Consider the following 13,690-nt stretch of genomic DNA (forward strand, 5'->3'; position numbering starts at 1 on the left):
ATCAAACCCCAAACTATCAAGAAGGTTAAGTCTCAGCTTACAAAATGAAAAAAAAAAAATCCACCCCAAAAACCAAAACAAACCCACAACCAAAAAAACCCACTCCTAACACACAAAAAAGCAAGTAACATGACAGAACTTTATTTCACAATTTAAAAAATATACCTTTCATACTAAAACAGAGACATTTGTTTACACAACTAATTAATTTTAAAGACATATACTTGAAAATACTTGCCAAAACATGCAAGTCTTAGACACCTACTACTGTACACAGCTGGCAAGCGTAATTTTATCTATTTGTATTTAAGAAATTGCCAAGGAAAGTGGACTTGCAATTGTGACAGCTGCAATTTGTTCCTTTCAGAGGCAGAGAACAATTCCATATCCTTTAAAAAAAAAAAATCTAACAAGCTGTCATATTGCCTAACACAGGAAAAAATTTCTTGTCGTGGTTTAGATCCTTCTGGCAACTAAGCACCATGCAGTCGCTCTATTTCACCAGTAGAAGAAAATACAACAAACTACTCAAGGGTCAAGAACAGGGAGGGCTCATTCATCACTTAGGGGCAAAAGACAGACTAAACTATGGGAAACCAAATCCATTTAATCAAACAACAAAACCACAACCAAATCACCAACACGAGTCGCAGCTGAACAGTAAGAGAAAACAACCAGCTCTTAAACACATCTTTCCCCCACTGCTCCCTTCCCAGGCTCAGCTTTGCTACCTCCCCCCTTCCCCCAACTCAGTGCAGGAGGAAACACAGGATAGGGGTGCAGTCAGTCTCAGCTTCCTCCATACAGTTTCTGCCACTTGCTCTTCTTCAGAGGAAACACTCTTCACAGTTCTGCCTTGTGGCCACGTGGCATCTCTGCCATTGGAGACAGTCCTCCAAGAATGTCTCCAGCTAGTGAGGAGGTCTGCTGCCAGTATCTGTTCTCCTAGCATCAAACCGACCCGGCACCAATCCTCCTCAGAGTCACAGCCTTTTTCAGGATCTCCAGCTCTCTGCAGTGGGGGCCTCTCTCCAACTCTCTGCAGCCCAACCTTTTCTCCACCCTGCTCTGAGGATCGTAGGGTCTCAGCCTGCCACCTCGCCATGGGCCAAAGGGAAATGGCTGTGCTGGCACGTAGCCCCAACCTCTTCCTTGCTACCTTGGGTGACCACATGGTTGGTTCCCGCATGGTCACTTCTCCTTCCACCCTACTCCCTCCAAAACAAAAGAGTGCTCCAAAAACAAAAGGCGTTCCCAAAGGAGTCTCACCTCTCAAATAGGTTTATTCATAGAGGCGCTGATCAGCACAGCTTTGGCCAGAGGTGGGGCTGAATTACAGCTGGGGGAGCTTAATTCCAGAAGCTTCTTACAGGTGCCACGCTAAGCAGCCCCATCCCCTGCTACTGAAACCATGTCAAAAGGCAGCAGTCTCCTCCCTCACTACTGAAACCATGCCAAATCCTAAACCACCACAATTCTCCTTTCAAATATTTCACCAACATTCATTTAAAAGTTACAAAACACATAAATTGATTTTCCACAAGAGTACATGCCCATACTGCTTTAAACCTGTAAGTAAAGTTTTTGAAGGCATCGCTTTAAATATCCCTTCTAATCTCCCAGGCAAGCTACTTCTTGCCCTTGTTTCTCTTAATTTTTTTTCCCTACTTTGCACATAGGGGAAGTCAAGTGAAAACCTGACTGGCAGTACAAAAATGTATCAAATTAAAAAAATTTATAATAAGGAAGCTGATCATAAAGAATTTCCTCTCTCAGCTTTGCCATGTAGACTCACAAAGTTTCCTTCACAGCTTTTAAAAGGCAAGCTGTCACCGTACCCCAGACAAACTGAGATGCTGGAGCTCATGAACCTAAGGTGGGACCCACTCTGCTACTAATCCCTAAGGTGTCCCACTGCAGGCATCCACAGATGAGTACACAGTAATTGTTAACAATTCATCGTGACTAAAGATCACTTGGCGCTACCACCACAAATGGACTGAACTGAACTTACAAAATATATTCTGGTTTCCACAGCTAATTTTATCAAACTGAGTTCTACCATATCTTTCATAAAACACCACATGGACAAGCTCACAGCGATAAAGCCATTATCTCAAGCCGTAACAGTCTTCCAGTTTTCTTCGACCTTAAATTAACATCACTAACCAACTAATCATTGCGTTCCTTTAAGGCAGCAGCAAACTAGGGCAGTATCTAAGAAATTACATACTTTTTCAAGACTAACCTCAACATTCTTGCATTGTAGTTCAAACTATCAGTAGCCTATGTAGAAGTAGATAAAAGCTCAGAGAAGTGTAAAAACCCCTAAAGATAATTAAAAGCAGTAAGACCAAAACAAGGTACATCTTAGATTTTCCTATCTATAGCACCAACTCATAATTTGAAGGCAAATATTATTTCACATTGACAGCATCTCTTTATCTTGCATGTGAACAATAACAGCTCAAAATATTTTATTTAATTTGGTTTTGTTTTGGGAGACAAGGCAGGAAGAGAATAATAGAAATATGGAGATCCCTCAATATTAAAATGGCTTATCTTGCCACTCTGTTTATCCTCTTCAAGCTGTCCTTCCCAAGGACAGCCAGCACCTGCATTTAGCATGAGCCAGTCTGACTCCAAGAAGCACTTTCTTCCCAGCTATAGCGAACAAATAAACAACCAAAGCGAATCTCCTGCTAAACAGCAATCAGAGCAAGGAAGTTTTCACAGGCAGAGGAGCCGGGAGAGCACTGTCTACAGCTTTGCTTCCATGGGATCTGGGCAGAATTCGAAACAGCTGAGACCATGGGACTGTAGACAAGCAGAGACACAAGACAGGACATCTGTCCCACCCCCAGATGCTGGGACAGAGGCTATTCCTTTGATCTCTGCTAGTCTGATCCTGACTTATCTGTCAGATGTCAAGTAGCCGACGCTAGTGAGTCAGATGCTCCGCTGGCTAGCAAGGGTGAGAATGGGAGGGGACAGGGCTAATTCATCATCAATTCGATTTTCAAACCACTCATCCCTGCACCCAACCAGAAGCAGCCTTAGACAAGTTACTGCCTGACTGAGACACACCTGCCATTCCTTTCCCATATCTGATATTAACCCTGCCCATCAATTTACAGTGACAGGAGAAAGTGGGCCAAACCCCCACACTTCCAGCTGCCTGCTGGAATGACTCAGTGGAAACTGCATTTCTAAAGGGCCTGCCCGCCTTGCTGGGAGATAGAAAAGCAAGTGACACACTACATACGTGTGATTCTTCTGATGAGCTGGTATAATACATCTGTTTCATCAAGAAACTTTTAATGCCACCTTTACAAGTTTCACTCAAGAAGATGCCCCAGGCATGAACTGCAACACAAGATACTCTTTCCTCAGAGACTGAGCAAAGGGAATCCCATATTAAGGGCAACCAAGGACAAAATCAGGAAAAACAAGAAACAACAAGCACGGCTGAATTGATCCTCTTAGAAAAGAAAGCGCTCACACAACCATTCAACTATACGTCACTTACGGCCGGGAACAAGCACCCCTGCTCTGGAGAGCCGGACATTTGTCAGACTTAAACCAACATAATTTTTTATTATTATAACGATGAACTCTCAGAGAGAGGTGTTTCTTTTGTTAAGGGCAGGATAATCTGCCACAAAAGGTAACAACTGGTGAAGAGATCCTGTTATGGGCCTCAAGCAAGACTCACTGAGGAACTCTGCACTGCTGAAGGTGGGCATGAACAGCGGTCATGGAGTGCAACTGCCATTGTTTTCTTTATTAAGATGACAAGACAGTTCCCATTATGTGATGGTTTCAGATCCTCCTCTGAGGTGCTCACTCACATCATTACATAAAAATAGCAGTCTTCTAATAAAAGCCAGTGTTTATCCCTGGGAGACTTTTGAGAGCCTGAAGGAATTTCTTGCTTGTGCTGCTGCTCTTCCTGCTTCAGTTCCAGTAAGCCACATATGAGCATCCTGCTCCCTTCTTCCAACCCCTTCCAAAACACAGTCCTAGACTAACAGAGGTATGCTGCGTGCGATTCAATAAGCTACACTGCCGTGTAAGACTGGACCAAGTTGCAACTTCTACAGCAGATGCTGCAATTAGCAAAGGGAGGCTGTTGCTTGGTGAAATCACTTCAGGAAACACTTCTCTGACTCTGGGCTGCAGTATTATCATCCTCATAACTCAGGGGGTAACTGTTCAAATCCATGCCAATAAAAATGATGATGTAGGACTTGACCCAAAAAAGACGTGCCCCTAGTCAGTCAGGGGAAGGGGCGGGAAACAGACCCTGGATAAGACCTGTTTTTATCTAAACCCGTGTTAACCAAACTAAAGTTCAAAAGGAAGAGAATTAGACCATTCAACGTAGAGCAGGTGATAGAAGGTTGGAAAGGGCCTTTGCCAACTCACATAATTAAGTTTTCTAAAATGCTATAAATCAAGATGGATTTCAGGCTACAGCAGCACATCCTTCAGTCGTGGCCACTTAACTCAATGCACTTTGCCAAACCACGAACATGTTTTTATCCTCCAAACAACTGTTAAGATGATGATTAATTCTCTTTTTAAAAAACAAGAAAGAGGTATCTTACCTTTGCAGAGTCATGTTCAAATTGCCTGTACATGCCTTGATCTTGTTTTGTGCTTCTAGATGAGTCATCCCATCTGTGCTTATCCCATCAATGGTGAGAACCACATCACCTATCCCAACATGTGCTCGGGCTGCCTTGCCACCGTCATTGAGCTGAAATATCACAGGAATGGTAAATGAGAAACAGGTAGTTTATGTTTATATTTTCTGAACACAGGATCACAGTATCTTATTCACAGTGCTGTTTCATAGAAATAATAATAATAATAAAAAGTGTATCTTTCCCCTTTGTGACTATGTCCTGTGAAAGTTGCTGCACTATCTTTCTGGTGAAACAGTATTTACAGGTTCTTGCTCTTATTTCACTGGAATGACAGAAGTACTGCACAGTACTGCCTCTTCTTCAAAATCAAACTCCACTTCTACTTTTTGGCTGCAAGCTGCTGCACATTGACTAAGCGGCACAAGCAGGGATAGGCTCAGTTTCCTAGAGGCCAAGTCACAGCCTCTTCTCTCTTCATATATGGATTTTTTTCTCACAAGAGGAGAGAGGAAGGCTATAAACCAGCTTTTTCCGTTCCAAATTTTCCATCTAAAGACTTTACTATGAGTGAAGGTGACTTTTCCCCAGCTGCAACCACTAGAAAGTCAAAGTTCAACATCACTGACAGACCAATTTCAGGGCTTTGTTTTGCCTTTCTCTCATTAGGTTTATAGACCTCAGCGATCCACGGTATATTCAGACCAGACTAAGGAAGACCTCTTGAGTAGTCTGCCTGTTTGATCAAGGTCGCTGCTGAAGTTCAGCACAAGTGCCTTCCGTCCACTTAAATGAAACAGTCTTGCAACAAAAAACTTTGTAATTAGTAATTCTGACTGAACAATAAATTAATCTTTTCATCTGGTGCCACTGAATATCAACTAGCTTCATTCTCACCAACAGAAATAAAACAACATATCCCTGGTCCTCAATTTGCTAGTCGTTTTATAGCTGGCTACAAAGAGCAGTCCTGGATGGTGAAAATTCCCTCTTTGTTTTCAGATGTATTCCCTGTCTTATAGCAGAGGAATTTTACCTCTTGTGCTGTGCATACAAAACCTCACAACTCTTTCCTTTGTCCACAAGCATGAGTTTGTTCCTTGAAGAAATTGCTAGGTTTTTAGTGAGATGCTGCAAACAGTAGAATTACTTCATTTTTATTTCCAAAAGTGGAATTCACCTTGGGCCTCAACTGTTCTCTAGCAAGTGACTTCTTGAAGGGAGGCTGAAGGAGGGCTTTCATCTTCTTTGTTAACTGCCTCTGTTCTAGTTCATTTGGTAGGGACTAAGGAATTTTGGTTCCTCGTGGTTCCTTTTGACAACAAACAACCACAAAGTATAGTCACCAGTCACTTCTCCAACAGAAGTGAGGCTAGGTCTTGAAAATCGTCTATGACAAAAGGGTAGTAATACATGAAATCATAGAATCATAGAATGCTTTGGGATGGAACGGACCTTCAAAGGTCTTCTAGTCCAACCCCACCTGCAGTGAGCAGAAACATCATAATTCTAAGGCTTCAGCTTTTGTGTCCGTGTATGAACAGTCACTTGTTGGTAAACCTGTGGAAAGTGTCCCATTAGCCAACTTGATATGGCTAAGGCTTTCCTAAAAATCTCAGACTATAACACACAACAGCTGTGACATGAATTTACAGCATCTGAGGACAAACACTCTGAGGAAAAAGCATTGCCTAATGCTGCAAGACAAATGCAGTTCTCCAAAAATGGATCATTTGAAAACACGGACTGAAAGCAGGAAATTTCACATTCAGTGGATCACAGCTGGCATTTTTCAACATCAGGATGTCCCACAGACATTTGCAGTAGCAATCTTTAGCTATTAAAAACAATAGCCAAAAATTCAAACAAAACCAGAAAAATCCTTCCATTTGACGTCAAGCCTATACTAACAACTACCATTACTCCAGTGAAAGGGGATGACTGAGATACAGGAAGACCTGTTGTCTCTCCAGCTTCAAGAGAGCAGCCAGTCCCTTAGCATTATGGGTTAACATAGTAATAACACCCAGTGTTGAAACTGAAGGGTGCTAACAAGAGAAAGTTCGCAAAACAAGTCTCATGGAAGGAAGAAAAGTAGAATTCACAGGAAAAAGAAGATGCACTCATTTCAGAAAAACTTCTTGTCTTGCTAAATTCATAAGAATTACAGCTCGTGTTGTGCATCTTTTTTCAAAGGGCTTCAACAACAAAGCCAAAACTCCTCCAAAATTTGCAGCTAATTTGGAGCTACCCAAATTCTGAGCTTAGAGACGCAGTGACTATAAATCACAGAGCAGGGAACCCCACAAGCATATAGAAAGCTATGACCAACTCAGCTATTTATAGGGAAGTTCCTCAAACCTTTGGATGAGGGGTGGAACCTGCCATAAACAGATCCCTAAACCGGTATGTTACAGCATGCTGACATTTGTCAGGAAGGTCTGGATAAGGGAAAGGAACGTAAGGGCACTAAAAGCTAAAGGTCAAATGGATCACTGTGCTCTGTGATTGGACTCCCCAAGTGAATAAAATATAGCTTCCTCTGAACTTGCGCAAATGCACATGATGTTCACACATTGCAATCTGCGATGAAAAAAGAAAAAAGCAACTTACACGTATCAGCAGTAAGACTTCAAAAGCAGGCTTCAGGGTAACTATTTCATGGACAGGTGGGGAGCCTTACCATCCACAAGAGGATAAAATAAATCAAATTAATAAATTAAAAAAACCCACCACATTTTTTTTTTAATTCTGGTGGCCAACGCACAACAACCCACTACTAATCACCTGACTTTCAAGAGGTCACCCTTAAACTGTTGCCTACTGGGGATGAAACTCTTTGCAAGCACGCGTAGGAGACAACTCTAAAATCATTTCAGCAAAACACCAGGCTTAAAATCCCTTAAAGATATGGCTGGAAAGGGCACCCTGGAGATGAGGGGAAAAAGCAGACAGGTCCCAAGGAGTGACAAGCCCCTGGCTATGAGACGTGCCATGCAGACAGAGGACTGGACCTGCCTTGTATCTAAGGCTACCACAGACACTTCTGAACAAACGATTTACTGGACATGAGCATGAAAACTGCTCTGGCATCCCTCTGCGTGCGCAGTTCATCTCCTTATCTAGATACAGTGGATAAGACTTCCAAGTAACACTTACTGATTGTTGATAAGAGGTCTGACTAACCAAGAGAAGTGAAGTTGATACTTCCAGTATCAACTCAGCTGGAGCATGAGCCTTCCCTGAGAACACCAGCCAGCACCTTTAGCTGTGAAGCGAAGCACCTGTGAATAAATGGGACTGAAGCTACTCTTGCAGTTTTACCACGGATACAAGAGGAATGTCATCACGAGAACAGGTATATAAAAATAAACAAACATCTACACTGAGCACAGCAGGATGAATTAGAGCATTTGAAATGATTAAGGATCTTTTCCAGACTGCAGACATATTTACACTCCAGGAACCTCAGTTTTGTTACTGCTTAGACCCTGTAACTGAGCATTACCACTACATACAAGTTCATACACATACTGAGGATTATGTATACAAAACCATGTACACCTTCAAACCAAAACTAAAAGAAAGGTTCCCTGTATTCCTTGCCACAATGGAAACTAACTTCATTTATTTCACCTAGATTATGAAAAATCTGACAGATGCAGAATATATAAAACAATGTAGGTGCTAACATATAATTAAAAAAATTCCTATATTTATAAATCATTACTACTTTTGTACCGCATTTTTTTTGTCCTGTATGAGTGATTTTGTTCTTAAATTGCAAATTTAACCTTAGCTCAGTAAAGTTATCTGGCATCAGTCACCAGTGAACTATAGTATTACTTATGCTTAAATACCAAGAGACTAGTAAACTGAGAGGCAAAACAAAAAACAAACAAACCGAACCACCACACACCTCCTAACACTTAATTAGGAAAAAAGCATATCCTAAAAACATAACTTTATTAAATGTTCACATGCAAATAAATAGAATCAATACAACAAGACATATGTGCAGAAAAGTGTAGCATTAAAATTGTAAAACTGCCTACCTATGAATCAAACTAACTTCTAAGTACCACAGATATTCTTCAAATACTTGACGGATCTGTTTGAATTCTGCATTTCCAGCAGGAGGCAAGTTTTTGAAATCAAGCATGAATAAATTACAGCTACACAAGAAGACTTTTTTCCTTTATGTCTCACAGCAGACTTTAAAGCTACAAAATTGACGAAAGAGAATCATTTTCTCCTACTTGTCTTTCCACTCTGGGAAGCTGATTTGGAGACAGAGCAGAGGGCAAGCAGAAGAGACATTTCATGATCAAGCACCTGCTGAGGCCAGTCACTCCTGCAGACCCCAGCAGCAAACCCCTTTTCAGCCCCTCGGCAGCAATCGTCTTCACGGCCAAAAAGCCAAAAGCCAGCCAGATGCTCAGGATGCTTTCTAACAGACATAATTAACATCACCAATCTAATATTAGACTTCAGTTTTGTTTAACCCTCCCAAAAAATTTTGGTTGTTCTTGTTGTTTTAAATATCAGAATTCCAAAACTGTAAATATCATCGCAAAATACATTCCAAATGGAGATAAAACAAAAGTAAAGCAGTTCTTGATCAAGGATGAACTTCAAAAGCAACAGTAGAAAAAGTAATCTCAGTATAGTTCAATGTCTCAGGTTTTTAAAAGCAAACAGCCCAAAACACTGTCTTCTTGGGCTAAATTTTATCCAGCCTATTATTTTGGTTTGCATTAGCAACATTACAAAAAATAGGGGAAAAAAAACCAGCTTCTTTACTTTTACTCTCAAGCTTTAATGAGGTATTTTGAAAGATCCTTTCCAAAATGCCTGTGTGCACACATGTGCATCTATTTCTGGACACATGTAATTTGCAGTTTAATTTCTAATTAGCATATAACCATCTATTTTTCTTCACATGGCTAAGTAGGAAACTTTACAAGCATCTCTTCTTTAAATAGCCATTATTTAGCCTTTTTGCAATAACAAATGAAATACTTACATTGCAGTTACTCATAAGACAAAGGTCTATTTGACTAGAGATGGAAGCTGCCTTTTATATTTTCCACTCTGCCTACATGGAATCAGTCCTAGCTGCAACCAGCTTGTGTGATAGTGCGTAACAACTACTTTCCCAAAGAAGCTATTTCATAGTCTGACAGTAAATAATGGTCCTCCCATCATACAAACATCCTTCAATGTCAGCTGCAACTTTCCCTCACAATGTAAATCATTGCCCCCAATTTAAAACTGCCTAGGTTATACATGACGTCCCTCCAGCTTCATTTTTACCCCTTGAGCATTTCTATTACGTAGTTGGCTACAGTAATTTGAAGACATGCATAATCAAAGCGCAAGTCAAATAACCATCTTTGCATCATTACCACTCTTGCTTCTCTTTCAATCTTCATCCTTCTTTATAACAAAGTACTTTAAGAAAAAAGAAAAACATAACACACCCAATGTACAGGAAGTACATTACAGGAGAACTTCACAGAATCACAAAATAATCAACCAGGCAATCTCTCTTATTAAAAAAACACCCCCTTTTCGCACAGATCTTCAAACCACAGGGAATTTACCTCCCTGCTATAATATACTTCATGCTAATAATTACACTTATTACCTTTTACTACTTTGTTTATCCCTAGCTTCGTTTCACTGACCAAAGTACCACCTTGCGCCAATAGCCAGTGTTTCAATAGCAAGCTCTCAAATGTACACAGAGCTCAGAGTATGCTAGAAAATACTCCTCCGGTGAATCACTGCATGAGAAGCCCTTACTGTATTTTTGGAACTACACAAGCTTGCCCCAAAACAAAAGGGGGGGCATGGTTATGGCCCGTGGCTGCACCAGCTTCCTCCCACAAACTGCACACATCTGATCTGACTCCTGATGGGTGGCACCCAGCACCACACAACTCACAGGGGTGGCAGCACAGAGTACTCGGGACTGCCACCTGAACACCATGAGCTGTGCTCCAACGTGCCCTACCTAAGGGTGGTTTGTCAAAGCCATTCCTCACCTCCCTCCCTGCCAGGAAGGCAGCATAAATCCAACTCACACTCCAGATTCCTAACAGGTTTAGGACGCTTCCTGTCTAGCTAACCAATTCTACAAGGGGGACAAAAAAAAAAAAAAAAAAAAAAAAAAAAAAAAAAAAAAAAAAAAAAAAAAAAAAAAAAAAAAAAAAAAAAAAAAAAAAAAAAAAAAAAAAAAAAAAAGAGTCATGAGAGCCCTTGTTCTTTGTGGCAAATAAGCTTCCTCTGCACTCAATGGAAACTAAGAACTGTATCATATTCCTCACAGCCTTTACTACAGCAATATTATTCGCATAGCCAACAGATTAGCCACCCAGCCTTCATGCTTGCTTCCAAATCAAGAACGCACATGCCAGTTTTAAAGTCCAGATCAAATTTATATAGCTGAGTTATAAGAACCCTAATGCAGGGTTTGCTGTGAAAACTACTGACGCAACCAGCTATAAAAGGGGTTATGATGCAGTTCTGCAAATAAGCTAAAGTTTCTCCCCAAACCAAGCAAGGATCAAAATTAGCTTGGATCTAAAAATCCTTTTGGTTACCAGAGTGTTTTGTTATGCATTACCACCAGGAAACCCTGTCCTCACCTTGTTCCTTGAGGCTATACTCCCACTTGCTCCTGTACGTTTTCGTTTCCTTCCTTTTTCTCCCCAAAACGTTAAAGGTGCTTCCAGGTTGATTTATAAAGCTGTAACCTAAAGGCATGCAGAGCATGCTAATAATCATTAAATACAATGCGTAAGGAAAAGAAGTGTAAGGCAAAGTACCAGCTACACTTCTTGGTCCATCAGTGGTCCCCAACAGCAGATACCACCCCAGTCTTGACAAGGGGGAAACCCATGCCTCCTGGCCTGTCCTCCCAGGCCCTCCAGCTTTGCTTCATCCCTTTCCCTCCACGCACAGCAGCTCCCTTGCTGTGGTGCAGCAGTGGCTCGGCTGAAGCAGACCCAAAACAGCTTTTTGATTCATTGTAGCCCATGGGAAAAGGATGGGGAAATCCCACAGACATTTAAGCCATTTTGCCAGCAAAAAACCCACAAAACCATCTCTCACATTTCATTCTCAGTTCTGCTTCTTATCCTCAGCAGTCACCCTGACAAAAACTTATACTTTAATGTGATTGAGCTGTATCCATGTAGTCCCTCATTCAGAAATTATGTCAAACAAAAACTAACACAAAGTTTGAGTTCTCTCTCTATGCAACCATGGCTGAGCATGCCTGTGGGTTCACATTTTAGGAAAAAGACAAATTGTTTCAACTCTTTGTCTCTTAAATTTTTCTCTTACTGTATTTCAACCGTTAATACTTATCTAATGCCCTCGACAAAATAATTTAACTTGCTTTCACACTTTAAACGCAGAAAAAGATCCAAAAATATAAATTAGGTTTATAAAATAGGGTAACTGCACAATGTATACACCATTTGCATACGCGTGCTTTTGTTTTTCAACCAACTAGCACTAAACAGATCAACTTGAATGCCAGGTGAGTGAAACAGAAGCTGCAGCCCCCAGCTTCCCTCACTTGCCCCAGAACAGGTTGTTAATAAGCAGGAACAGTTTCCACATGCCGATGCCAGAAAGGTTATTAGCTGGTGCCACCTCTCACTTGTCACAGCTTGACTGCCTCTGGTTTCCTTGCAACACTGCTCTTCCATGAGCAGGTTTCACCCTTCCTACCTCTCCCGCTTCCCTTACGACAGCCCAATCGCTGCAGCATATAAGGAAGAAGCAGCAACTTCACAAAAGGTGCCCTCAACTTTAGTTTTTGACATAGCATGACTACCTCATTGTTACTACAAGTTCAGCAGCAGTTACTAGAAAGGAGGATCCCTGCTTTTGAACCTGCCAGTGTGAAAGGGAAGCAGTTAACTATACATAAAGCAATAAATTCTGATACAATTCACATATTTTACATGTAGCTTAAACATTTTATTCAGGTACCAACAGTTAAAATGTGGAAATAAATAATCACTGGAATTCAAAGGATCATTAAAATGAGTCAAAATTCACACATCACACAAAGAATAAAGAAACTAATCTTGAGCAAGCGTAATTCTACTGGTGGTTAACAAGACTATGTATCTGGTCCTGCTTTTCCAAGCCATTTTAAGCACTGAAGAGAAGAAAGATGAAAAGATTGACACTGAGATGGGATGGACAATACGGGATGTTCCTGAATAACAGGAGACAACAAATCTTCTGCTTTGGAGAAGAAATACTGTCACAATGTCAAATAACAAAGTTGTCAAAAGGATGAAGGCAATACAATTCAGACATCATGCCTAAAACCATATTTACACGAAGAACACGGGCAATTTAAAAGAAATATATATGCTTTCCAAATACTTAAGTGATAGAAAATGATTTACAGTCAAGTGCCAGAACATCTGCAGATATTTAAGACTCTAAATTAGTCACTTTCACTAAGCCCTCTCTCAAGGAGCTCAGTCATGTTTTCATGCTGACAGCATGCCTTAAAGCCCTATTTATTTTAAATGACACTCTTCTCTCTGAACAGTATTCTTCTGTTGAGAGAGTTTACAGAATTAATCCAGATTTCTCCCTGGGAAGCTATATGCCAGTGGGTGGAAATTATTGCTACTTAATTTCTCAGAGACAGAGAGAGGAAATGGAATGAAAACATAGCTAGAAATGCAATGTAAATTTTGCAGAGCTGCTTTAGTTTTTGGGAGCTGCAAGTCTGTAGAGTCTCTGCTCCAGTTGTGGGGTTGAATATTTCTGGATGTCCCACACAAATTAACTCTACTACCAAAGCATGTGATTACTCGGGACTGCTGACTAGCTTAGGAGCCATGTGATTTGTGTCAGAACAGAAGTTTCAAGTGCCTGTCTCATCTGCAATAAACAGTTTGGAAAGTTACTTAGTAAGCTTTATTGATGAGGCCTCCTAGACAAACCCAAACCAAAGTAACTAACTAGTTTTCTCTAATGGAGCGTAAGTGTGAAGTGGC

General features: G+C 40.9%; 1 protein-coding gene across 1 annotated transcript in view; it reads right to left on the reverse strand.

The window, feature by feature from the left end:
• PDLIM5 (PDZ and LIM domain 5) overlaps nucleotides 1–13,690 on the reverse strand; it is a 77,523-nt gene that overhangs the window by 35,697 nt on the left and 28,136 nt on the right. Inside the window, exon 2 of the mRNA XM_010140683.1 lies at nucleotides 4,611–4,762. Within this exon, the coding sequence (XP_010138985.1) occupies nucleotides 4,611–4,762 (152 nt within the window). The remainder of the gene's footprint in view (nucleotides 1–4,610; nucleotides 4,763–13,690) is intronic.

The sequence above is a fragment of the Buceros rhinoceros genome, unplaced genomic scaffold (assembly GCF_000710305.1).
Source record: "Buceros rhinoceros silvestris isolate BGI_N320 unplaced genomic scaffold, ASM71030v1 scaffold14867, whole genome shotgun sequence".
Lineage (NCBI taxonomy): Eukaryota > Metazoa > Chordata > Aves > Bucerotiformes > Bucerotidae > Buceros > Buceros rhinoceros.